The sequence below is a fragment of the Mirounga angustirostris genome, unplaced genomic scaffold (genome assembly GCF_029215605.1).
Source record: "Mirounga angustirostris isolate CCGP_5_RB_7025 unplaced genomic scaffold, mMirAng1.0.hap1 SCAF_6, whole genome shotgun sequence".
Taxonomy (NCBI): Eukaryota; Metazoa; Chordata; class Mammalia; order Carnivora; family Phocidae; genus Mirounga; species Mirounga angustirostris.
The window spans coordinates 108142901-108170272 of NW_026991714.1; the positions used below are offsets into that span (position 1 = coordinate 108142901).

General features: G+C 43.3%; 2 protein-coding genes across 3 annotated transcripts; one reads left to right on the forward strand and one right to left on the reverse strand.

Moving 5' to 3' along the window:
* Window positions 1-1408: 1408 nt before the first annotated feature.
* Window positions 1409-14828, reverse strand: DYDC1 (DPY30 domain containing 1). Of its 2 annotated transcripts, XM_054508245.2 has the most exons (6): window positions 14522-14828; window positions 13731-13832; window positions 8205-8297; window positions 7107-7163; window positions 6529-6633; window positions 1409-3991 (listed from the first exon to the last, which is right to left on the reverse strand). In XM_054508245.2, exons 1-6 carry the CDS (start codon window positions 14666-14668, stop codon window positions 3962-3964), a joined length of 534 nt encoding a protein of 177 aa, XP_054364220.1. In that variant the 5' UTR covers window positions 14669-14828; the 3' UTR covers window positions 1409-3961. The 2 variants fall into 2 exon arrangements, with proteins under 2 accessions (XP_054364220.1, XP_045734165.1); XM_045878209.3 differs by lacking the exon at window positions 1409-3991 and having other exon boundaries at window positions 6071-6633.
* A 3020-nt stretch (window positions 14829-17848) lies between these two features.
* DYDC2 (DPY30 domain containing 2) lies at window positions 17849-26495 on the forward strand. Its single transcript, XM_045876232.3, is given in 6 exon segments — window positions 17849-18619; window positions 21668-21750; window positions 22052-22150; window positions 22454-22609; window positions 22953-23075; window positions 25947-26495. Coding segments are annotated over 3 exon segments (531 nt in total). The 5' UTR covers window positions 17849-18619; window positions 21668-21750; window positions 22052-22150; window positions 22454-22462; the 3' UTR covers window positions 26208-26495.
* The last annotated feature ends 877 nt before the right edge of the window (window positions 26496-27372 follow it).

Consider the following 27372-nt stretch of genomic DNA (forward strand, 5'->3'; position numbering starts at 1 on the left):
ATCTCAAATGTTCATCCTTTTTGCTTAAAATGTCTTTCTCTACATTTTCTCCCTCCTGGAAGAAGACATCATTTTGAAAGTGCTCTCCTCCCCATGTGAGTTTTGTCTCACGCCTAATACTCCTTGGACCCCTGCTCGAACCCTCCTGAGCCACACCTTCATTCTCTACTTCTTGGTTCATCAATTCTCCTATTGCCAGAGCACAAGCAGAACCTCACCTCTCCCATGAAGAGAATCCCTGCTCAACCCTGCTACATCCTCAGGTCACTCTCTCTCCATCACCAAATGTCTCCAAAAGATAACCTCAGTCTCCTTCTCTTCATTACCAAAATCCACGCCCTTAACCACACGATCGGAATTTCACCTCCAGATCCTTAATGGAAACTTGTGAAAAGTTCTCAAAGCCATCCTGGGTCTCTTCCCCCACATCGTTCCCTGGTCTCAAGTCCAGACCTTGGAGGCTGGTGTCCAGGCCCTCCCCAATCTGGTTCCTAGCCATCTCTCTTTGGCCTGGTTTCCTTCACATTTCCTTGGGTTTTCACACATTCAAAACTCACCTCTCCTTCAAAGTTCCTTTTGAAATGCTCTCCCTTTCATGGAGCTGCTCAAATCATAACTGTCTCTAAATTCTTAGCTTCTATTTGTACTTCTATTTAGTGCCTATTAGATGTGCACACAAGCTGTGCTTGCCAAGTACACAAAAACTCTGCAAGGCAAAGGTCACGCCCTATCCTATTTCCCATAGTAAATGGCAGTGCCAAGACCAGGGTAAGGCAAACAGGGTGCCTCGGCAGCAAAAATTAAGAGGCACTCACCCTCAGGTTTGGATTAACTACAGAGTCAGCACTTACATTTGGTACCCTGGGTGCCTCACTAGCCCCACGCTGGTAACTACATGTGACTCTTTGACATGGATTGAAAATAAATGAACCATAAACCAATGAATCAGTAAGATGATGACAGTGTAAGTACTTCAGAAGGTGATTCCTTATCTTCAATGTCAATGAAATTGGGGATAAGTGTAGAATGCAATCATAATCAGTGAGACAGGAAGGCAAGGCTGCCAGGGAATATCTAGGAATATAAATAAAAACACCAGGAATACTCTCCCCTCTTCTTCCACAAGATGCCATCATGTCTGAATATGGTACCTGGAATTATTTACTGCAGCCGCACTAGGAACAGCCTGGGGATGAAACCAATAGAGAGCAGAAAGGCAGAACCAAGAGAGAGGGAGCCGGGCCTGCCCATTCTCTGGACTTCTCATGGGAGACAATGGATCATTGTTATCAGCCTGTTTCCAGCCAGGGTTTTCCGTCACTTAGTTCAGCCAAAATAATACTGATATGGTGTCATTTCTCAGGAGAGAAGTGTGTGGCCGAAGAGGAAGTCAGGCGCCTGCTGCACATTTTCTTCCTTCTCCCAAGAGAAGGATGAATGGGTCAGGGGTAAACCTGGCCTCTGAACTCTTGCTCCTGAAAGCCTCAGGGGTCAGAACTGGCCACAGCCCCACCGTGCTCCTGTCCCCGATGTGAGAAGCAGATCGGGCAGGCTCTCCAGCTGACCCAGAGAGAATGATATTTCTCCAGCTGCTTTTCTTCAAACTAGCCAGAAGGAATAGGATACTGAGCTTCGGCCTGGTGTCCGAAGTACATCCTCTGATGTAGTTTTAGCGTTTGTAAAGTTGATTCTTTGATTCCCATTTGGCCCATTCTGCCTGGTTCCAAACAAGTTAAGAGATAGAGGTCATTATATACCCCCAAATTCTTCTCAGAAAGTAATCATGTTACATTTCACCAAATTAGGAAAGTGGAGAAAGCAAAGACGAACAGTTATTTTTATGAGAAAAATTCTGTGGCATTTGAACTTTGGTTTCAGGCAAAGGTGGACTAACAGGGGCAGGACTTGCCCTCATATGTGAAACAATGAAAAACCAGCACAAACACATGAGACAACAGCTCTTAGGACAGCAAACCTAAGACAGCAAATGACAGTGAGCTCTGAGGAATGGGAAACAGAGTGTTCCCTATAGCTGGGCCAGTGCACAGCCTTGTGAGTGTTGCCAAGTTATATCGCAGGGGAGGAGAACATACAGGAAGACCGGTGGTCTCCTTGAATAAGGAGAAAGAGCTGGGAGTCCAGGGATACCTCCGGAGGGTCCCCCCCCACCCCAAGTCATCAGCTGAGTAACAAACACATGGGTATGAGGAAAGGATAAGCTAAGAACCTCTGAAACAATTAGAGGGTGTACCCATGGCTTGAAGAGAGCTGGGAATAATTTCCCTTGCTGTCAATCCTACCTCAATAAACTGGCTCAAAAATAAAATTAAAAAAAAATAAGTGTATCTTTCCACAACTGAAGTGAAAATTCTCATAGTTCACTCAACATTGGGTAGTACACCCAGAGAGTGTTGCCTTGATGGTGGGGCAAAACCAGCCCCAGACTCCATTCTCTTCTGGTACCACTTAACAGAGCTTAAAAGCAAGACCGGAAAGGATCAAACTATTTATGAGTACCTTAATGACATCCAGAAACAAAGCACAAAAATATTCATAGGAATAAAAATATCCAACACCCAAGAAGATAGAATTCATATCTAATCAAAAATTACCAGGTATAGAGAAAAGTTGAGAAAAAAAGTTTCATCTCCTTTTTCACCCCATTCTACCTCCTCTCTCTTGTGCCCAGATCTGGCTGGAAGCACTTCCAACAAGACTACCCCCTACCCCAGAACCACAGCACTCCCCCCTGTGACTAGCCAATACAGACTCTTGCTGTCAAGCCCCAACATGGGACTGGCCTGGGCTATGCTGAGCTCAAGGGTCCTCTGAGACTGCCCTTCCAGCCCCAGCCCTCTATGAGGGCGCCCTCATAGCCTAGGGCCTGAGGGACACTGTGCTCTCTTGCTCCCTTAGACACACCTGCCCAGGTAGATGGATACAGGTCAGCCATGCTGGGAGGCACAGTGCCTGATAGCTTGACTGACCCAGAAACCATCTCTCCAGGGCACCTGGGACTTTTTTCTAAAAAACATACAGAACTGATAGGCAAGATAACATTTCTTTTTAATGAAACCAATATTTCCCCCCCTTTTTCTCTTCTGGTTTAAGCAACTAGGCTGCTCTATTCTCATTGCCTCAGGAAAGGTATGTCATAACCAGAAGCAAATTATTATTTTTTTAAGAAGGCTCTTCCTGGCATTTATGTCTCCATGTCTATACCCTTTCTTAAAGAACAGAAAGGATTCATAATAGAGATTTAGATTTGGAAGGATTTTATAAAGGAAGCAATGTTCTCCCTAAAGTTTAAGGCTGGGCCTGAAACTTCTGAGGAGCCAGGAGAGCTGCCAGGGCCCACGGATGACCCAGTGCCCACTCAAGGAAGCCCCCTGCATGGCCTGTGTCCAGCGAGAGCTCCCCTCAATAGCAGCACCAGTACTTTTGCCCACTGGCTGCTCCCAAAGAGAGGCTGCTTCTCTCTACCCCAGCACTTTGCATCCTTCCCCATCCAGCCCCATTACTAAGCATGGATTAATGGTCCTACAAAGTATTGCTGCCTAGCAACCTGGGGAAATCTTTGTGGTCCACTTCCGGGTGGGGTGGGGGGAGGCAGGATTTAAAGCAAGTTGAACACTCCTGAGCCCTGCACAGTGGCAGCCCCTTTCACTCCTCCCAGACCAGAACTTTCACCTCAACAATTTTGTTCTCACGCAGATGCACACATTCTTTTCAGCTCATCTCTCATTTGCCCCTTTCCATTGTTTGGGCCAACTCTCTCTCCTGCCTCAGAGGAATCCTACGAATAACCAGTTGCATTGGGGAATCCAAAACAACCTTTTAAGGCTACCCATGAAGCCCATTTATAAAGCTGACTTTAGAGGGGAAAAAAATACAATTGAGAACCTCATGTTTTGAAACTTGAAACAAGCAGAAACATTTATTGCTCTTAGGTTTGTTGATCCTACAAATCTTGATCAATGTTTAATGCAACCTAAAAGCAAAATAAAAAGTAAATACGATTTAATACAGTCAGAGCTGTGACTATGTAAATGAAGCTTTTTGATAGTTTTAAGTTATTTCAAGTAAGATCCAAGCAAATGTTGTTAAGCATTTATTTATTTTTTTTAAAGATTTTTTATTTTTTATTAGAGAAAGAGAGTACAAGCATGGGGAGCGGCAGGTAGAGGGAGAGGGAGAAGCAGGCTCCCCGCGGAGCAGGGAGCCTGATGTGGGGCTTGATCCCAGGACCCTGGAATCATGACCTGGGTCGAAGGCAGCCGCTTAACTGACTGAGGCACCCAGGCGCCCTTCTCAAGCATTTATTAACCCATCCTTTCTTCTACTTCTCTTGCTCCCCTTTCTTATTGTTATCCTTCTGGCATGGGGTCTTCTTCCTGGATCCACCCCTTAAATGATGGAATTTCTAATGCATTCGCTGGAACCTCATCCTGCACAGGCTGCACGCTCTCCTAGGTACCTTACTCCCTGCCTCTCCTAGCCCCATGTAGCACATAGCCCCTAACTGCTGCCTTTCCATCTCCTGCCTGGACCTTTCTCCTGTCGTCTGGACTGGTATCCCACATCAACTGGTCTTTAGCCAATTATATCTGCTTGTCTCAGGGTCACCTGAAATTCAACATGTCCACAAATGAAGCCATCATTTTCACAAAACCTACTTCCTCTTCTTACTTTCCTCAACTCAACAAATGATTAAGCTCTTATAGTCCAGTTGCCCATGGCAGAAATCTGGGCATTCCCCTTGACTTCCTTCTGTCCCTCATCCTCCCAGCCAATATCGAATCCACCTGGTTCTCCCCATCTCTGCTGTCTATACCCTGGTCCTAGCCCTGGTCGGTCATCCTGCAGCTGGACCACCGTAAAACCTCCTAAGGGGTCTCCCCTTTCCACACCTGCCCACTCAAATCCTCTCTCCCTCCTCTAAAATCACCTCTCCAGTCCTTACATAGACCCTTTCAGTAACTCCTGTTGCCCTTGACATACAGAGCACAGTGTAATGTGGCCTATAGCCACCTCTCCAGCTTCGAGCCACACAACCTCCCAGCTCGTGCAACCCAGCCATAGAGCTCAACTACGCCAGCTCCTTGACAGCATCTTGCTCTCTTCCATCTGCTGCGCTTAGCTCAGGCTAACTCCTCAAGCATTGTTTCCTCAGGAAGACTCATCCAGGCCAGGCCCCTCCTCTCAGTGCACCTGTCCCCCAGCCCGAGCCCCCAGAGGGCAGGGACCCCATCTGTTCTGTTCACTGGTATTCGCTAGCTCCCTGCATGGTACCAAAACACCGACTTTTAATAAAAACGTCTCTACTCACTGATTAGCACCAAGCCCTTTCAGCACCCCCTTCTAGACAGCCCGCCAATGCCATCTCAATCTGGATTACTGCACTGGCCTCCTAACCGGTGTCCTCACATCTCTCTCTCCATCCTTCCCTCTGTGCTGGCCTTTCTAAAATGCTGATTGCTGATTGCATCAGCCTCCACTGCTTTAGGATAAAATCTACATACTCATCTGGGCACAAATTACCAAGCATTTTATGGCCTGTTCCTGCTCCCTCCCCTGCCTGGCCTCCCCTCCCTCACTGCCTCACACTCCCCACTCTGCCCTGGGTAGGGGATCTCATACTGGCTGTGCTCTCAGACCCTCCCCCTCCCACCCCCAGCAACCAGTCACCAGCTTCCTACAGGAAGCCTTCCCTGATAGGGCTCCTCCAGTGGGCTGGCTACCCCACTTTGTCAGTGCACATGGTTAGGTCACTAAATATACCCTCAGCCCAGACAGTCCTGGTGTATACCCGCAGATCTGGCTTAGTTATTAACAGCTCCCCTGTTCACTCTCAAAACCTACTTCTCTGGCTGATAAATCACTTGATCACTCTAGCAATGACTATTAATTGCTTGTCCGATTGTCTGCCCCCCCCGCCCCCCGTCCCCCAGACAAGGTAAATAACTATGTGTTTTATGCACAACAGCATCAGGCACAGTGCCTGGTACATAGAAAACACTGTATGTTTATTAATCAAGCAAATGTACTTGTATACTGTAAAAGCATGCACTTTCATTAGGATACTTATCTGGTTCTAGTGTTTGCCACCAAGAATCAATTAGCTGTCCCACCCCCACCCCGGAAATTTAACTTAAAGATTATGTATTTCACCAAAGGATTTTAAATATATATTTTGAAGAAATTTTGAGATTTTCAAAGCCTAAGCCCAAAATATATAAATCACCTTCTGCCCAAGGGCACACTGTGACCAGCTCCTCTCCCATCAGTGCTGACACATTTGCAAGGAGCCAGATATGTACCCACCCTGACCCTTGTGGCTGGCAGCACACGCTCACCAAAGGGCAGAAGGCCCATCAGGAATAGATGGTCAGCACCCAGGGAACTGATTTTCTTTCTCTGACGCTAAGGGCCCATTTGCCAACCAACCCTGGCCTCCTATGCACTAGGCGTTCCCAAAGTCCAAAAGAAAATCTGTTTTTTGCCAACCACTTTCTTGAAGATACTTACATCAGATAGTATCGGCTCATCAAGTTCTTCCACTCTGCTCAGGTTAGGTGCCCCATATCGATCACTAATTTCAGCTAGTGTTTTGCCTGAGTCTGATGTTACATCCTACAATTGTTAAAATTCATTTCTAATTTTAAACAAGTTCAAAAGTAAGACATTAATTTTCTTTTGATTTCGCTAAGAAATGTCTGAATTATAACATCAAAATTCAACGTTAACAGAATGCACCACTACCTGTTAATAGAGAATTCTAGAAATAAATGCTAAAACTTAATTAAAAAGTACAGTAAGAAATCTAAGATATATCATTGTAAGTAAACATATGGTCAATGAATATCTCATGACATTCTGGTTTTTAAAAATACAAACAGAAACCGAATGTCTCATTTTTATCCACTTTGAGATATTGCTTTAAAGCACATCGTACTTGTGAATTTTTGTTACGAGAACACACACTTGGACTATCAATTTTGATAATTTCCTTATAAAAAGTTTAGCTACTAATGCATCAATGTTAAGCTTTGCCTTCTAGGACACTCATTCATTTCACTTAACACAGAATAACTTTTCCTTCTCACCTCTGAATGTGAACTATCTTCACTCTTAGCTATATTTTCTATATTCATTCTCATCTCCTATAATATATAAAAATGAAGAAAAATATTTGAACACACTTTCCGTTTTGATTCCATGTTTTATTTTCAAGAAGTCTTATTTTTACATAATGCTGTGATCAATTTAACAGCAAATAGGTCATCACTCTTAAAGGGGTGATGTGATACATTTAGTACAAAACTGCAACTCGCAGTCTCATTTAACACTCGCTACTAATAGAAAGCTATGTTTTATTTATAATTAAACACAACGCCTTAAAAAATGAAATGATCTGAAACGTTAAACCTGAAGCCAAATTATTAGCCAATGTGACAAGTGACAAAACAGAAACCTTTCTTCTCTCATTTTACATCACTGAATCTTCGCTGAAGAGAAAGGGGGTCTATATCTCCATGGATTTATGGGCATATGCGCATGCGTGTATATCTTAGCACACCCTACCGCACTCCGACTAAGATAAGCTCGACACCCCTGTTTTTGTTAACTACATGTTTTTTTAAACTATGTATATGGCTTTGAATTTCTCTTTTTAAGAATCTCATTTTAAAAAAGTGCTTTACATAATGATGTTCTCGTCTAAGCCATGAATACCCATATTTTATAAAACCTACTTCTGTTTTTAATCTTAATTATGGAATAAAAGAGGAGTCACATATGAACAAGAGAGACCGACCGGCTGGGGGGCGCCTGGGTGGCTCGGCCGGTTAAGCCAAATACCCTCACTATTGCAAAGAACTTAACCTTGCACACCTGCTACCCCAGTTACAAACAGCTGTGCCTGGATTGGAAGGTTGCAGAGCAGTTTTACACATATGACCGTAGCTGATCCTTACAACAAACCAGTGAGAGACTGTTAGTAATATATTACACTGTTATCCCTCTTTTTCAAAAAGGCAAACTGAGGTTGAAAAAGTTGTAAGACTTGTCTCAGCCACGCAGCTAGTGGGTGGCACGTCTCTGAATCCCACGTTATAACAGCTGCAAGAAATACTTTGAGGGTTCTATGAGGTTTTAAATAAAACAGACTTTTTCTTTCTTTTTTTTATAAAACTTCAAATTACCGTCTCTAATTGTTCTTGAGCTGTCTGTAGTTCTTCTATTCTTTGTCTCTCTTTCTCTTGCATTTCCAACTCCAGCTGGAACTCCAGCTGTTGCTGAATATTCAGAAATAAATAAGTCATATTAGCATCAGATCAACTGCAAGGAATTAACTCTAATCACTCTGAAATGTCCCCGGATAATCAAGTTTATACCTACCTAAATTTCAGAAGCTTACAAGAACAAATGATCACAGCCGCCTAATATTTTAGCTTTTACAAATATTTCCTGAAGTCTAACATAAAAAAGGAAGCTTCTTTAACCGCTAATTGGTAGCAAAGCACAATTTGTATAAAATCAAGTTATTTTCTCTGTTCTTCTTGAAGCAACAAATGAGATTGCAGTACTTTTTTTTTTTAGATAAAATCCTTTCAAGCATAGATGGGTGTTCAAAGAGCCAAACCTTAGTTGCAGAAGAGTGCATGAGAAAATCTTAAGTATATTATGCGAAACTATAGATAATCAAAAATATACTGGTCCCAACTCAACATACATGCCACACTAGAATAAGGGTCAGCAAACTAAATTCTGTGGGCCAAATCTGACCCAATCCGGTATTTGTACAGCCCATAAGCTAGGAGAGGTATTACTCTTTCAAATGGTTGAAAAATATTGAAAGAATAATAGTATTCCTGACACTATAAAAAATTCAAATTTCGGTGCCTATAAATGAAGTCTTATTGAAACACCATCATGTTCATTTGCTTATTTGTTGCCTGTGACTGTTTTTGCACAATAGTACAGCTGAGTGGTTGCAACAGGGACCATAGATGGTGCTCTCATCCCTTTGTTGCTCAGCGTGCTACAAATCACAGTGACATTGTTTTATCTCAGTAGTTCTTGGAGTGCCACGGTATCCCTACACCATGACAGTTTTTAAATTGGTGTGTACCCATCATGCCATAACAAGAGAAGAAGTGGACTTTGAATGGTGCCCCTTTAAGATACAGTGGAGAGTATTTTATTACCAAATTAAACGGCAAAGTATGGTGTTTATTAAGCAAGAATACTTTACTAAAAGAATGCAATAAACATCAATATTACCAGACTAAACACTTACCATCACAGTATTCTCAACTCACATGAAAACAAAGGTCAGACATATTAGAATATTTTAAACAGAATTATTTCATCATAGTAAAATTTCTTCACAAAAATTAAAAATAAAAATGAGGCTGCAACGAAAGCAAGTTTCCAAGTGGCTCATTTGTTAGCCAAGCAAAGAAGTTCATTTCCCAATGGTGATTTAATTAAAACATGTTTGATTTCAGTGTTCCCGAAAAAAATAAACTTAAATTAAGATTATTAGCCTTTTGGCGAAAACAGTTGCTCAAAGAGTTGATGACACTGGGAGCAACATCAACAGTCAATTAAAAACAAGGCAAATTATTTTGAGCAATTTTCCTTGGCTCTTGATGGGTAGACAAATGTTCCCAACACTGTTCAGTTGTTGTTGTTTACTGGTATTAATGCTGAGTTTGAAGTGACTGAAAGATCAGCCTCTATGAATAGTCTTCATGGGACAACTACAGGCAAGAGATATTTTCTTTATCTTCTTTCTTTCTTTTTTTTTTTTTAAGATTATTTATTTATTTATTTATTTGACAGAGAGAGAGACAGCAAGAGAGGGAACACAAGCAGGGGGAGTGGCAGAGGGAGAAGCAGGCTCCCCGCCGAGCAGGGAACCTGATGCGGGGCTTGATCCCAGGACCCTGGGATCATGACCTGAGCCGAAGGCAGATGCTTAACGACTGAGCCACCCAGGCGCCCCTTTCTTTCCTTTTTTTTTAACAGAGGGAGTGCCTGCATGCACTGTGGAGGGGAAGGAGGGAGAGAATCTTATGCTGGCTCCACGCTCAGCGTGGAGTCCAACCCGAGGCTTGATCCCACAACCCTGACATCATGACCTGAGATGAATGAAATCAAAAGTCGGACTGAGGCACTAAGGCGCCCCAAGAAATATTTCCAAAGAAGTTGAGAAACATTAATTCAGTACAACCAGCAGTTAAACCTGCTAAGATGTGTTACAACCAATGGTGATAAAAAATGTGTGTGGAACAGAAAGAGGCTTAGTTGGACAAATTTACAAAGCTTGTGAAAATGCAGTGTTGAAAGCCTGAGGGTATTCATTGTATTATTCAACAGCAGGTGCTCTGCAGAAAATGCTTGAATCTATCATGTGCTATTGAGCCAGCAGTCCCGACAGTGTCCTTCATTCATTCTTACGAATGCAACCATCATCAGTTCTGTGGATTTTCGTCAGAAATAGAAACTGCATAAATCTTGGCTTACCCCAGCACACAGCGGTTGCCTATGGCTTCACAGTGCTGACATGTTACTGTGCATTGTGGGGCTCAGGACCAAGACTGAAATTTTTCGGAATGAGGAGAATCATTCTCAATCACTATTATCAAACCTTAAATGGCTTTGGAAATAAGCTTTGCTGCAGACTTAATAATATTTTTAAGTCAATTCAAACTAAACTTACAAGGCAAATAGCACTTAAACGTAAAACTTAACACCTGGGGAAAGCCATTTCAACAACCAATGTTTGAATCACCATGTCAAGCTGCTTTATACACTTCCCATGTGGTCAAAACCTAAAACAAGAAACTAGATCCCCCCCATTCCCACACAAATCTGCAGCAGGTATATTTCCCAAGTTCAAACTATAGGCCCAGAGTATTTTGTGGCCTTGATTTCAGTGCAAAGGAAATTTCCATATCCCCAAATCCAGTTAACTGGGTAATTGAGAAGCTTTTACCAACCTTCAACTGGAAGTAATTAATCTACAAGGTAATGACATGCCAAAAGGCAAAACAAGATAAAAATCTAATAGAATTCTACATATGCATTCCAAGAGATAAATATGGTCAAAATTATATGCACATGGACTGATATCAGCATTTGGCAGGACTAACCTCTCAGCTATTTTCAAAGAGGAAATACTAAAATCTCATTACAGATCAGCATTAACAGATAAATGTTTTCAATCAATTTTGATGATAGGGAACGTTTTGAACTCCAACTAAATGAAATGTTATCTCTAAAAAAATAATTTAATTCTCCTCAGAAGTAAGCCTATATTCTAAAAGGAAAATTGTAGTCAATTATTATTTTTAAAAAATTTTTATTTCATCGATGTAAACTTTTGTGGAAATTTGTTCTCTCTTGCTATATCTACATAATATACCATAATACATACATGTCCCAGTATGTCTTGCAAATGCATTTTAAAAAAATAATATATTTTTATAAATAAAGAGATAATAAACAGTGGTTACTATTTATTTACAGAAGGTTGTTAAAGGGAATTTCTTGGTAACCCTGTATTATCCACACTGGGATAAAAGTGATGGGGTAGATCGTTGAAGTGAAAGAACATAGCATTCGATCCACTTTTCAGAAACTGGTGGAGGAAGTGAAATGACTAATCTCTCAACAGCACTGCAAAATGCAGTTGTTAAATACCAACCACATTGGTCAACAGAACCAGTTTCTTAACATTTTCAGGAGAATTTCAAAGCTCAATTCCTTTCTTCACACAGGAGTAAAACCATTAGAAATATACTCCAACAAATCAAACAAACAAACCAAAAAGCTTTTACTTGCTCAGTGAGCTCTTAGGTAGAAAATGGCAGTCAAAGTACTTCTCTGTTCACAGGGCCCTGGGCTTACTAGAGACTGACTAAACTTTCAAGGAATTTCAAGTCAATGGTACTGACTGTGAGAACAACAGGCAGGGGACCAGAGTCCTGACACCCCAGCTCACTTGACTCAATGGTGGGCTCAGAACACCTGTCTCTTTGCATCTCTGGCTCACTCTCTCTTAAGCTCTTCTCCAGTGGACCTTCTCTCCACAGGTCCCTTTCTCCTTCTCTCATCTATTTCTGGCCACTACACTGTTTCTTTAATGGGTCATAAAATCTTCTGCAGCCTGTTATTGCCATCTTCCACTCTGGAGCCAATGCTCAGGGTTCAGTGCCCAGGGGATCCCTTCATACTGATCAACACAATACAGCTAGAGAAGTGCTTGATTTCTACTATTGCCAAATTTTACCTAAGTAAGATAAAGTAGATGAGCCAAAGAAAGTCAAGTACCCCCACATTTGTGATGGAATTGTCTTAGGGAAGAACTGCTGAGTTCTCCTCATTCTGACAGGGGACAGATACCAGCTGTAGAAGCTATAAGAGGAAGGGCAGATTCTCACTCAAAGTTGGGGCAATTCTGCAGCAGACGCTCACCCATTTGGATGATTGTTTGACACCCAGCTCAATACTCTGCAACCTCCCCATAAGAATAAACCAAACAATTGAAAAATGAAGATTCAGGAGCAGTAAAGTTTTCAACAGCCATATCCATCTCGGGTGCCTAAAAAGTTCTACCCCAGTGTCAGGGATGAGAGGTTAGGCAGAGAAGCTATTTGCCATGTCTATATTTTCCTTTTTATCCACACACCCAAATAACAGGCTTCTTTCCCTTTTACAAGTGTATAGATTTGAGTCGAGACTATGTGGTAGAATGAAAGGGATAACAAATTTCAGAAGCTCTCCATAAAATAAATTAGTCCAAAAGCCACTCTGGAACTTTCCCTATCTAGTTTACAATCCATGACTCATCCCTGAAACCATTCTCTTACCCATATCTTCAGCTCCCCAATCTTGCTACCCCAAACCTACTTCAATCAAAAGTTCTGCCCCTTCCACATCGTCACTCAAATCTCTAGGCCTAAGTGGAGAAAATCACAGAATCGTAAAACCAGACCAAATGGCAACATTATAAATGTCTGGTCTCTAACTCTGACAGGGTACTCAATGCTACCAAGTAAAGCTAAGTTTCCCGGTCAACTCTACCATTCTTCAAAGTTACCATTTCAAACCCTCCCCACTCTCCTCATACCTGCCACTTTATCACCTCATTCTTGGAAGATGATCACAGTCCCTACTTCATAAAGAAGAAAGAGTCATACAGAAACTGTTTTAAACCTTGTGCCACAAAACCTATACATCCACATGTACCTAGACCATCCTCTCCCTATCTCTTAACATCAATCATCCTCTGGCCTCTGCTCCCCCCCCCAAAAAAATACCAACCTCCTTCCCTGAAAATCTCCTTGAAAGCATTACCTGCACTCACCATCCCCCCTGTTCTACCCCACCCCATGCACACTGCTCCCTCCAAGGTCACCAGTGGTCTTGAATGAGCACTTTACTGTCTTGCTCTCACTCAACCAGCAGTAGGCATGGTTGACCCCTTGGGTCTCTCCCCATGGCCTCCATGAGAGCACACTCCCTGGGTATTCCTTCCACCCCACTGCTGCTGTTTCTCCAGCAAAGAAGACACAGATACATAAATACAGAAACAAGAAGATGTAAGAGAGCCATTCCTAACTCATTAGAGATAGGGAGTTTTTCAACATTTGGGTTGCACCACACTGAGGCGGACACCGCTAACTCCAGTCACCCCTGAACTCCCGTGCTTGTCTCACCTGCTGGAACAGGAGCTCCTCTGCTTTGAGCCTCTCCATCATTTCCTGCTCTATCACAGCTAGTTCTCTCTCACGCTCCAAGTCGACCATTTCCTTCTGTCTCTAGCAGTGTTTAAAAACAATGTCACGTGACTAATTTGAGATAGAACAATTTTATAATAAAAACAGTCTTGAAAACATGTTAATCACCAACAAGAGGGAAAGGGGAAGCAAATTTTACTCTACCCCATTTAGAAAATGTGTAATAATTTGGGGAAATGTGTGTTTTATTTGAACAAAGAGCATAAAATTAAAATTATACCCTGGGTATGATCACAATTGTGTAAAAAAAAAAGTCTACAAATGTATAGAAAATCTATAGAAAAAAGATTAGAAGAAAATACCTAAAAATCTAAAAAGAGGTCTTCTGTGAAGTATTTTTTTCTTCTTTCTGTTTTTTCATATTGTCCAAGTTTTTCATAATAAATGTACTACTTTTATAATAGAAATAACATTGAACTTCTTAAAAAAGCAGACAAGTGGAAACAATTATTTTACGCTTCTAATTTTCTTTTTTCTTTTTTTTTAAGATTTTATTTATTTATTTAACAGAGAGAAACAAAGCGAGAGAGGGAACACAAGCAGGGGGAGTGGGAGAGGGAGAAGCAGGCTTCCCGCGGAGCAGAGAGCCTGATGCGGGCCTCGATCCCAGGACCCTGGGATCATGACCTGAGCTGAAGGCAGATGCTTAACGACTGAGCCACCCAGGTGCCCCTATGCTTCTAATTTTCTAAAACAAGATCCCTACTTACCAGTTGCTCCGTGGTCACATTTTCCTTATATTTGTAAATCCACAATGCTAAATATTCTATTGGATCCACTGGGCGAATTCTTGCCACTTCTGCAAGACCTTGAGTTAGACATGTCCCAAGGCACTTCTGAAGATATATCGACTCCATTTCTCACCTCTGACTTCTAAAAGGTAAATGTTTTTGCATTAATGCAGGGAATGTTCAATAAAGCACAATAAAAGTAGAGTCCAATGAGGCCAACAAAGCATTGCACCCTGTCATGGGCACCTCCCATCAGGGATGACACAAGCAAGCTGGCTCCATGAAGCTTCTAACAGTTTCCAAAAAGACTCCACAGATGTCACAACAGCTACCACTAAGATGTACTTTCAAAATCCTGATGGCTCTCAAGGCCAAGAGTCAGAAAAGAACAACAAACAAAACCCCAAACCAGCAAAGGGAAGGAAATAACAAAGATTAGAGCAGAAATAAATGATACAGGAACTAAACAAACAAAAAACAATGAAAAAGAAAAGTCAGAAAAAGGGATACCGTCATTATTGTGAGATGGCTACATGCCAAGCAGTGCATGTCTCACTCGATCCTCACAACGTGGGTAATAAATCACTGTCATTACCCCTGCTGTGTAGATGAGGAAGCCCAGGCACAAAGAGCTTATAAGTCAACATGGTGAACATGGGATGCATATCCAACTCGTGATTCCAGAGTCATTATCTTAATGATTCAGATGTTCCTCCCAAGCCATGAGGGTCAGTTTTAGAAAACATCACAATACTCTACCTCAAAAAAACACAAAAGTCCATGAATCTCCAAGGACAAAGGATAAAAAAAAAAAAAATTCAACCATCAAAGAATAGCATATGAAGCTCCTCACACTTTGGCCCCAATTTCTTCTCAGGTACCTCCAGACATCTCTTCTGCCTCCAGCATATCCCGGGCTCTAACTACACTGAACATTCTGCCATTCTGCCAGTCATACCTTGCACACTTCCATCTCCAAGACTTTTGCACATAATTATTCCTCACTATCTCCCAGCTTAGATTTATCTCATCTGCAAAATGTAGGTCATCTCTCATTCCCTGAGCCTTCCCAAGCAATGCAAAGGAAATCCTCCTTCTCTAAGCAACTCACACAGCACCTGTCATCCAGTCTGAGAATCATCTGTGTACACACACATCTGTCCTCCCAAGACAAGTTCCTCCAGCTCCTCAAGGAGTGTGTTTTAATCACAGGGTGGGCACACTGGCTTCCCATGGAGGCAAGTGAGTGAGTTTCTCCACTCTCCCAGTAATGTTCCAGTATATTCAGTTATGAAGATGGACAGGAATAATCTTAGACCAGATTTGAAGGAAGGAAAGAAGGAAGGAAGGAAGGAAGAAAGAAAGGAAGGGGAAATGTAGCAACCACTGTACTTCAGGTGCTTTGAAAAAACTGATCACCCTCAAATTACCCTTATGGTATCCAGTCATTTCTAAGAATCTAATGAAATGTATTCATTATTCAACAAATATATACTGAGTACCTGCTCTAGGTCAGGCATGAGCTGAATATGAAGGAATAGAATGCCAGCAGGTCTAGTCCTGTCCCTGTACAAATAAATGCACTGAACATTCTGCATAAAATTTCAGAAACAACAACCTCCTGAGGTTCATAAACCCCAATAGTGCTCTCTCTCACTTGATGGTGGTGAGCGTATCAATTGGTATAGCCCCCACAGAGAGGAATTTGGCAGTATCTAGAAAATTACATAGATATTTACCCTTTGAACCATCGATCTCACTTCTCACATGTTAACTTGCAAAAATACAGAGTGATGATATATGCACATAGTTATTTTGCACCGTTACTTGAAATAGTCAAACTGGAACCCCATCCAAAAGTTCATCCTTAAGGGACTGATGAGATACAGCCACACAATGGATTACTGTGCATGTATATTATATAAAAGACATGAAGAAGATCTCTAAAACAGGGAGTGATCTCTAGGACATAGGGTGAAGAGAAAAAAAAGCAAGATGCAGAAATTGTAGATAGTATGCCACCTTTTGTATTAACAGCAGTGGGGAAAGGAATGTGTATGTGTGTACATAAATGTAGTCATAAAAACTTAAACTCTACAAACTGGCACGAATGAACTGAATTTCCTTTCAAGCTGGCATTGGTGTCTAACCATACAGAGAGAAGGATTAGAGTATTACAAACGAGTTTGAGACACAGTATCTACACTGTGCTTCTTCAACGGGATATACTCTCAAGACAAAAATAACTGCAGTGACATCTCAATGTCATCTGAAACGTAAAACAGGTTTCCTGCTGCTGTTCCAGAAAGATAATACATGGGAAAGGGACCATGTCCCCAAGGGAGAAACCTCTGGCCTGAGAGTAGCATCCGATCCGATCGAGGGTCTGTCTCAGATCTCTGCATAGATTAGACGAACCCAGGTAAGCTCGTTACTTGACTTCTCATGTTTCCTGTCCATGAAATGGAGGTAATACCCGTCTCACAGGTTGTTGTAAGGAATGTTAATTTTCACATACACCAACAGGCATCTCGGCTCAATATAAGAAAGCCCTTTCCCAGAGAAACAGCTACCTCAAGCCCGGAGAGGTTGTCACAAGTAACAGAAAGAGGTCCTTTACCCATGCCTAGGAGAAAGCCCGCCAGCCTAGTGGGACAAGAGGGGATTCGGGATTCGGGATTGCCAGACGTAGCACATAAAAATACGGGATGCCCAGTTCAACATAAATTTCAGAGAAAGAAGGAATGACGTGTTGGTACAGTGTAGTATAATACAAAATCATTCGTTGTTTATCTGAAATTCACAGTGAACTGGGTGTCCCGTGTTTTATCTGGCAACCCTCGATTGGGGGCGCTTGGGTTCATTTTCCTATCCTGGGTCTACCGAAGGGACTCCCGCCTTCCCCGTCGCCTCCATCCGGAGCGGCGAGGCCAGCGGAGGAGAAGGGGTGGGGGGGGGAGGAGGAGGAAGAGGAGGAGGCGCTCCCCAGGCGCTGCACTAAAACCTCTCTCCGTCCGGAGAAGCCTGAGCCCCACACCGCTCACAAGGTCCAACGGCCCAAACCGCCGCCCCGGCGCGAGGCCCGCCAAGTACCTGCCTGGGCGGAGGACGCCCGCGCTCTGCACGCGCACACCCAACGCATGCGCCTACCCTCGCCCCGCGAGTCGCGTCCCGTCGCTAGGCAACGAGCGCGCGCGCCTCAGAACCCGAGACGGCGCACTGCGCAAGGGCAGGGCGCGCGGAGGGGTGAGCGCGGGGTGGGGCGCCGGGAGGGGGTGAGGCGTGGAGAACGCGCGGCGGAGAGGAGGGGGCGCGACAGTCGCGGGCAGACGGCGCGCGCGGGGTGTGGCGGGGGCGCCCCACAGAGGAGGGAGCGCCGGGGTGGGTGAGCAGAGACTCGCCACCTGGAGGCTGGGAGGAGCGGGCGGCCGAGAAGAAGAGTCGAGCCGGCTGGGAGGCCGGCGCGCACTGGGAGAGACGGAGGGGCGGCGGGCTCGAGGGGAGGAGCCGCAGGGGGGCCACCTGCTCACCCAGGCGGGAAACCCCCACAGCCCCCCGGCCGGAGGAGACGATCCCCGGAGTTCGACGGCCCGGGGTTTTCGCGGCTTCGCACCTTTGAGATTGCTGGTGACCTCCGCTTGGTTCCTTTCAGAACCAGCTCAGGCGCCCCCACCTCCGGGAAGCTGTCCAACCTCCACCAGTCTTCCCTGACCTAGTGTTTTGTGTACAGCACTCTGCTAGCATTTCCCACGTTCTGTTTTAATTTACGTTGGGCAATGCTGGGCAGGAGAAGCCTCCTTAAACGTTGGTTGAGACAGTAAGTACCAGAGCGGGCACTGACAGATGGACGGGAGCTTGGGCTCTTGCCTGGGTTAGCAAGAGCCTTCACTGGATTAAGTCAAAAAATATGTCCTGAGCAACTACTGTGTGCCTAGCACTGGGGATATAGTGTCAACAAAGACCATCTCTATGCTTGTTGCCTTGCCTACCGAGTTGCAAGGCCATGAACAAGGAGGGGCAGTGTTAAGCTGACTCCCAGAGGAGCTCTGGGAAGAATAGGCCCGTCGGTCCGCCTTGGTAAGTGTGCCTGGTGATTGTGGAGAGAGGACTGTAAAAGGCATCCCTTTGGCCCCCTCCCTCTCCTGGCCTCACACTGTGGCTCTGTTATTCTGTCTCTACTGTCTTTGCATCAAGTTTTAGTAACTGTCAGGTCCCCTATTTCATTGAGACCATTGTTGAAAACGTGCCATTTAGAGCAGAGGCTTGCTCCAGAAAGCGTTTGCCATACCTACACAGAGAAGCAGGCATTTGAGGGTTGGGAAGTGGAGAGCTTTTCTGGAATGCAGAGTTGGTGATCTGTAGATCTGTAACTGAATCACCCAGGGATTTTGTTAGAATGCAGAATCTGAATATGTAGGTGTGGGGTGGGACCTGAGAATCTGCATTTTGACAAGCCTCCGGGTGATGCAATGCTGCAGATCATGGACCACACAGGGGACTCAATCCCAGGACCCTGAGATCATGACCTGAGCCGAAGGCAGACACTTAACCAACTGAGCCATCCAGGTGCCCCCCGAATTTAGTGGCTTTAAACACGCATTTATTCTCTTGGCAGTTTTTGAAGCCAGAATCAAAAATGAGTCTTACAGGGCTAAAACCAAAGTGTCAGCAGGGCTGGTTCCTTCCACAGGCTCTAGGGGAGAATCCATGTCCTTGCCTTTTCCAGTTTCACAGGCTACCCACAATCCTTGGCTCAAGGCCCTGAATCACATCACCTTGTCTCTCTCAACTTCCACCATCACATCTCCTTGTTCCCTGTCTGACCTTACTGTGTCCCGATTATAAAGACCCTTGGGATTACAGTGTGCCTCCAAGGATAATCCAGTATCATCTTCCCATATAAAAATCCTTCATCACATCTGCGAAGTCCCTTTTGCCAGACAAGGTAACAGATTTCTTAGGTTCCAGGTATTCAGACACTTTGGGAAGCCATTACTCAGTCCAACCACACTGTGTATTTCCAAAGAAAAATTACATTTTCTTACTCATATTTCAGTGATCCAAACCAGGATATTTAACCTTGATACACTTTTTTGGGGGACGGGGAGGGTGGGGGAAAGGACATGAGGGCAAGCAGGGAGAGGGGCAGAGGAAGAGAGATAGAATCCTAAGCAGACTTCACACTCAGCACAGAGCCTGACGTGGGGCTCAATCTCACGACCCTGAGATCATGACCTGAGCCAAAATCAAGAGTCAGACACTTAACCGACTGAGCCACCAGGCGCCCCAACCTTGATGCACTTCTATTATGTCATGTACAATTCACATTCAGTTTCCCCAACAACACTTTATAAAATTCTTTTTTCTAGTTCAGACTCAATCCAGAACCATGTGTTCCATGCATTTGTTAGGCCTGTTTAGGCTCCTTTGATCTGGAATGGTTCCTCCTCTTTTTTTGTCTTTCACGATCTTGACATTTGTAAGAGTACAGGCCAGTTCCAGACTGTCTCAATTTGGCTTTGTTCGTATCTCCTCAGTTAGATTCCAGTTTTGCATTTGGGCAAGAATCCACAGAAATATATTTCATCCCCCTAAGAAGTGCATCCCATCAGGAGACACATGATGTCACTTTGTCGCTTTCTTAGTGATGTTTCCTTAGATCGCTTGATTAAGGTTGTATCGGGTGGGGGCGCCTGGGTGGCTCAGTCGTTAAGCGTCTGCCTTCGGCTCAGGTCATGATCCCAGGGTCCTGGGATCGAGCCCCGCATCGAGCCCCGCATCGAGCCCCGCATCGAGCCCCGCATCGAGCCCCGCATCGGGCTCCCTGATCGGCGGGAAGCCTGCTCTCCGTCTCCCACTCCCGCTGCTTGTGTTCCTGCTCTCGCTATCTCTGTCTCTGTCAAATAAATAAATAAAATCTTTAAAAAAAAAAAAAAGGTTGTATCGGGTGGGTCTCACCACTGTAAAGTTCCTGTATTTCCTTTTGGAATTAATACATAATTTGTGGGGAGAAACTTTGAGGCTATATGAATATCCTATTCTCTATCAAATATTCATTGAGTTTTAGAACTCACTGTTGATTCTGGCTTGATGCAGTTATACTATGATGGTTACAAAATGTTGATTTTTTTTTTTAAACTCCATTGTTCTTCCCATGTTTATTAGTTGACATTCTAACTTAAGAACTTGCCTTCTCTCCCATTCACTCACTTACCAATTTTTTCTTATATTGATTCACAGATTTTTTATTTTCCCCAATTAGTTATAATCCATTATAGCCAATACTTATTTCAATGGTCTAATTGCACTAGATTGGGCGAGTAGCCGCCCAATCTGCTGGCTCCTGTGTCCTTAACCACTTATTTTCTAGCATTTTTCTACTTTGTGGGACAAGAAAATGCTCCAGGCTTCTTGGACCTTTCCTGCCCCGACCTTAGAATTCAGCATTTCTCCAAGGAACCCTGATTGCTCTTAAGTGGTGAAGGCTATTTCAAAACAAGTTCCCTATGCTCAGTGTGCTCATTGCTACTTAAGTGTTTTTGCCTCTAGGCTTTTGCAATGAAAAGAGCTTGGAAATATATAACTTTTCTCTATATACATATCTATGTATCTTTCCTTCCTTAAACTGAAAAACACCTCCAGAAAATGTTAAGACTGGAACCGAGCCTTTATCATTCACTTTTTTATTAACTCTTTTGGACTTAAAATGTGTAAACTTCAGAAATATGGAGGTGATCAGAAATAGGTGTTAGTCCGTTGTATGTCACAGTCTTCCACTATAATAGCTAATATTTATTAAACACGTACCAGGGCACCTGGGTGGCTCAATCGGTTAAGAGTCTGCCTTCGGCTCAGCTCATGATCCCAGGGTCCTGGGATGGAGCCCTACATCAAGCCCTGCATCAGGCTCTCTGCTCAGTGGAGAGCCTTCTTCTCCCTCTCCCTCTGCCCCTCCCCTCTGCTCGTGCTCTCTCTCACTCTCTCTCTCTCTAAGTAAAAAATCTAAAATATATATGTATATATTTATTAAACACCATGTGCCAGGCTAAGTGCTTTACATGTATTTGTTATCTCTTCTAACCCCCACAATTATGAGGCCAATATCTTTATTATTTTGTTCTACAGATGAGAAAACCAAGGCTCAGAGAGACCGGATGACTTGTTGAAGATCACACAGCTATAAGCGGCAGCACCAGGACCGGAACTAGGTCTGTCTGTTCCCGGAGTCTGTGTTCAGACCGCGGCTCTACACGGCCACCCCTAACTTATGGTCTGACTCAGGCTACGTTGCCTCCAGCTCTGGAAATCTGATTAATAGTAAATGCCGGGGCATCAGCTCAACCTCAAGTAGTTTCTTGCTTGAGCACTAGAGTAGAATAGTGTGTTACGCCCTGGGAGAGCTCATGAGCTCGGGTAGCTACAGTGCCTGCCATCCTCCCTCCCTCTGCTCCCCAGGGCTGCTCCGTGGCCCCTTCTGAAATAACTAAGCCTCTCTTATCTATGTCACAGATAACCTTCCAACTTCACAATAGCACAGCTTGCTGGGTCCTTAGAGCCCCTCTTGGGACCTCCTGCCTGCGAAATTATTTCCTCCCTAGAGATGTGTGGGTAAGTGGAGACCTTAGCCACCCCTAACCACAACTATATCAAGCTCCCCTCCGGCCTCATGACCCCCAGGACCTATTTATTATCTGACCTAAGACAGTCGGAGAGCTTTAAAAAAAAAAAAAAAAGTCCATTTAAATGTAAGAGCAATTGGCAAGTGTATATTTACTGTTTCTTTTGGGAAGGGTGGCATCCAGAAGTATCTCATATGTATCCTGAAATGAATCCGAATCGACTAGCATGTGTTTATTTTAAAAATCAGATTCGATTTATAAACTAGTGTGACCCCGCTGTGCTGTTTGCCAGGCCCACAGGATGGAAACGGACTACCTGAAGAGGTGCTTTGGCAATTGCCTGAGCCAGGCACTGGCAGAGGTGGCGAAAGTTCGGCCCAGTGACCCCGTCGAGTACCTGGCTCACTGGCTTTATCATTACAGGAAAATCACTAAAGCAAAAGAAGAGGTGTGTATGTGCTCAGAGCCATCTTGGGGAGGGCTTTCCAGCTTTCTCACGGTAATTTGAAATCCAAAGCAAGATTCCAGAGCTAGCCCAGAAAGTTTCTTGGTTTGTTCGACTTGTGAGATCCCTTAGGCCCAGATATTCCTGAAGAGTGGGGAGTCTGGGGGCTGAAGAAGGACTCCAACTCAGAGGAGTTGAGGGATTGGTGGGTTTGGAGCTACTAGCAGGCAAAAGCTGGTCATAGGAGCAAACAGGGCCCCAGGCCTGTGGTCTGTGCCAGTGAGAGCAAGCCCATTTGTACAGGCTTCCCAGGGGCCGACTTGACTCAGCTCCCCTCTCACCTCAGGAGAGCCAAGAGATGATCCAGCTGAAGGAAGAACACGACAATAGCCTCAAAGAAACCAAAATGACAGAAATGCTGAAGCAAGAAGAGTGTCAGATTCAACAGCAGTATGCAAAGTGCCACAAGGTAGGGAGGGAGGAACCCAGCAGCGGGCAGGTGCACAGCCCAGAGCTGGATACCAGGAAATCCACAGGCTGGCGAGGCTGCAGCACCCAGCGGACTGAGGCTCCAGAGCTTGCTTCTCTCCGTCTTCTTGTGTTTATATGTCCCCAATCTTATTGACAATCCTGGTCAAGGAAAAAAGGAAATGTCGAAAGGCAATTCCATTTTAGATTTCAGGAAATACCTTAGATGTTACTCATTTTAAAAAATCCGATTTTTAAAAACTCATAAGTCACTTGGAACTAATATATTTCCTTAGAAGATCCTTTGAACCCTTTTCAAAACTTATTCAGTACTTCAGAAGCCAAATATGGTTATCAGTGTATAATTCAAGTATATTATTTTATTTTCTGCTATATACCTCAGTGTTTTAGTTACTGTGTGCTATTTATTTATGTATCAAGCCACAGATTGTGTCTTCTCTGTGATGCTGTAATACTGGCTGTAAATTATTACCTTCTTGTAGTTGGAAACAGCTGTGTGTTCATTAGCCTGACAAGCGTATCTTTTACCTCCCACGACTTTTGCCACCATCTTCTGAAAAGCACCTCGTGCCAATGTTGTGCTTTCTACAAAGCGCATGATACCAGACAGGGAATCGACTCAGGGGGCTTGATATCTGACATTTTTCCAACTATCACTATATCCTATGCATTAAAATCTTCAGTGCAGTTTCGTACAGTTCACTAGCTTTTGCTAGTTTCCAAAGCCGCCTCTGACGAAGAGACATGAAACCACTTAGCTTCTGTATACTCACGCTAATATGCTTGACTCTCCTCAATAATTCATACATTTATTTTCCAAGTCTGGATGTTTTATGGGTAAATTAAGTCAAAAGAAAGGTAGTTTCATACTACCGTTTGTCACTAGTCTAAAGGAATTCTCACTCAGGAATAGTTCATTCTTTGAACAGGTGCCGGGAGAAGATAAACGGGAGGTCATGACGTGGAAGTTGTCATCCCCTTGTTGCCCCTTCCTAACACCATGCTTCCCTGTTAACAGAAATATCAATATTTTTAGTCAGGGAAAGACTTCCAAAACTCTACCCTGGTTTCATGATGCCTTTATTAAAGAAACCTTTGCTCACATTAATGTTTGGAATTGTCCCACTGAGTTGCACCCTGGAGGTTTTACGCCCTGCAGCAATATTCCTTTGCAAGATTTAGATGAGTAAAAGGTATGCTGTTCTTTCACCAAGTGTGAGACAAAGGCCATTGTCAGGGAAGTTGGGAATGAGAGCCAGAAGGATGCCTGGACTAAGAACAAGTTCTCCCTTTTAAGGAAGAACTCATCCACAAAATGTGATTATGGAAGTTGATGCCCTTTGTTAGAAGGAAACAGAGAGGCCCAACAGGGATCTTAAAACAAACTTACCAGGGAGAGCTAGTCCCATAGTGAAAATGGAAAGAACTGGGTAGAGGGCAAAGAAGTGAAGATCCCTCAGATCAGATGAGATTCTAAGTTTTCCTTTCTCCTTGGCTCAAGGCAAATTGCAAACTGTTCTTGCTCCTGGTCATTTTCAGATTTTAGTCACTAGTGCTATGACACCTGGTCTCAAATAGGCCCAGGATGGGTTGCATAAGATTTCAGCCAGCCTGCTGATGGGTTTTTATGCACATATGCAAAGCTTTGCAAAACTTCCCTTCATATCTTAAAACCATCATCGCTTGCATATACCTTAGAAAGCCTTTCAGTACCCCAGTGGATGTGTCAAAAAGAGGAGTAGAAACTGCTCTATGTGGGGTAGAAATCACATCCAATTATAGCACTCAAGAAGAGGAGATAACGTTTGAGTCAGACCTAGATGAAAGCTAGCAAAAGTTGCCTTTGTATTGGTTTCTCTTTATTAAGCTGAGGCAGTTTTGAGTAAGTCAGCCATGATTCTAAGTTTGAAAACAGTCCCTTTGTTTATAAAGATGTAGCCATACAAATTTTTATAAATACATTTTTATGGGGTCAATACATAGATTTGCTGCATATAGTTAGAAGGGTCTTACAGATCACATGGGCAAATATTTCACAGACCTCTCTGCAGTGCCCCAGGATCCATTGTACATAGTATCCCCTGGACAGTGCACAAAATGGAAGTAGAAGTGGCTGGGAGAGCTTAAGCTCCAGAGATTCCTCCCTAACCAGGGACTGCAATCACATAGATGTAGACTATGGGATATCCTCTTATAGCTCACTGAGACCGAATTTATTTTTTCCATCTTTTTTCTCTGTTTTAGTTAGGATCATTTCTACTGATCTGCCTTCAAGTGTACTGACCTCTTCTCCTACAATGCCCAGCGTGCTATTTAGGGAGTCAGTGAATTTTTTCATTTTAGATATTGTACTTTTCAATTCTATAATTTCTATCTGGTTTCTTTCTATAATTTCCATTTTCTCTGCTTATCTACCCTAACTTTTCACTCATTATGCCCATTTTTTCCTCCTTTAAATGTTTGAAAATATTTGTCATAGCTATTTTAAGTCCTTGTCTGCCGATTCCATGATCATTGTCATTTTGGGGTCTCTATTAAATACTTTTTTTCTAGAATATGTTTTGCATGTCTAGTAATTATTACTTGTGTGCCAAACATTGTAGATGATACTTTGTAGGGAATCTAGATTATGTAGCTTTCCTTTAGATGGTGTTGAGTTCTGTTCTGGCAGGCAGTAGAATTATTGGCAAATCATCTTGATCCTTAATCCTTGATTTGTTTTATACTTTGCTAGAGCAGATCTGTTACAATTTTGTTATTAGTCTTGGGCACAAAAATGGCAGTGTTGTGTTCTTGGCATACTGAGTGTGTTTCAGTCTCTGCTAATGACTTGCTTTTTTGTTTTGTTTAGCCACTGGTATCTCTAGCTAGTTCCACAAAGAAGACCGCATTCATACAAGAGAACACAAAACCCCTTGAGAAGGATGCCTTGAAGCAGGAATCTCTGCCAGGTACTTCCAATATGATTCCAGGAATGCCTCAGTAGATTCCTTCTCGAGAGTCTTCTGGCCAGACTGACTGCTGTGTCGAAACTCCCCAAGAAATAAATTCCTAGGCTTTTCAGCATGAAATTGCTCCTCAAATGCATCCTGGCTCCAAATCTCCTTCTTAAGTTATCAAAAGGTGGATGATTCTCATGACGCTTCTCTCAAAGCTACAAACTGAGAAAATGGCCAGCTAGGGCCCTGACCTCAAGATGGTAACTATGTGAATTAAACCAAGATTGGAGGGGCTGTGAAAGGAGGTATCTTGGGGGATGGACTCTCCAGCCGAGGTTCTGTTCTGGTAGCTATGAAAATCCCTTAATCATGTAAGCATTTGAACTACTGATAGGATAAAATAAACTCATAAGGATTTCAAATAAGTAACCAAAAGACTTTTTCCTCTTGATTTATCTTTTTTTTTTTTTTTTTGTATTAGACAGTGAAAACACATCCATCTCATCATGTGTTCAAGTCTTGACTTTAGGTGAACTTTCCAGTCTGGCCTAGAGTGTTTACACATGTCCTAGAGTGTGCCTGCGTCACTGACAACAGGTATTTTAAAACAGCTCCGATGACAGTAAAGCTCAAAGGGAGGGTGTCATGGGAGGTGGCATTCGGGTCTGTCAGGAGCTCACACACTTGACTGCTAGGCTGTGTTGCCTCACGCTTACTGATAAAGGAAGTCTAATTCCCCTGTCCATGGACATTTTGCTCCAAGTCAATTACAGTCTTTTTCTTACCTCTTAGATGAAATAAAATCTTCAAAGAACTTTCAAATGATCATCGCTATCCAGAAGCATTTAAGCCCACTCATGCATATTTTATTGTCTTGATTATCAGCCAAAATTAACTGATGCTCTAAGCATTTGCGATCCCAAACAGGATACTTCAGAACTTCATCTTAGATCCTTCTGAGATGCTGTTATAACCATGAAAGTCATAAAGTCCATAAATTAAAGTTTTTCCCAGTGACAGAATAACATCTTCTAGTAAAAATATTCTTTTGGGTAATTAGTACTGATTGATGTCATTCTTATATTTCTGTATATTGTAAGTATTTTTCAAAAGGTGGAATAATATCCTATGGGGAAATAAATACCCCTTTTCTATCTTTGGAAAGAAAATAAGAAGGATGACTTTTTTTTTTTTTTTAAAGATTTTATTTATTTATTTGAGACAGAGAGAATGAGAGACAGAGAGCATGAGAGGGAAGAGGGTCAGAGGGAGAAGCAGACTCCCTGCCGAGCAGGGAGCCCGATGCGGGACTCGATCCCGGGACTCCAGGATCATGAC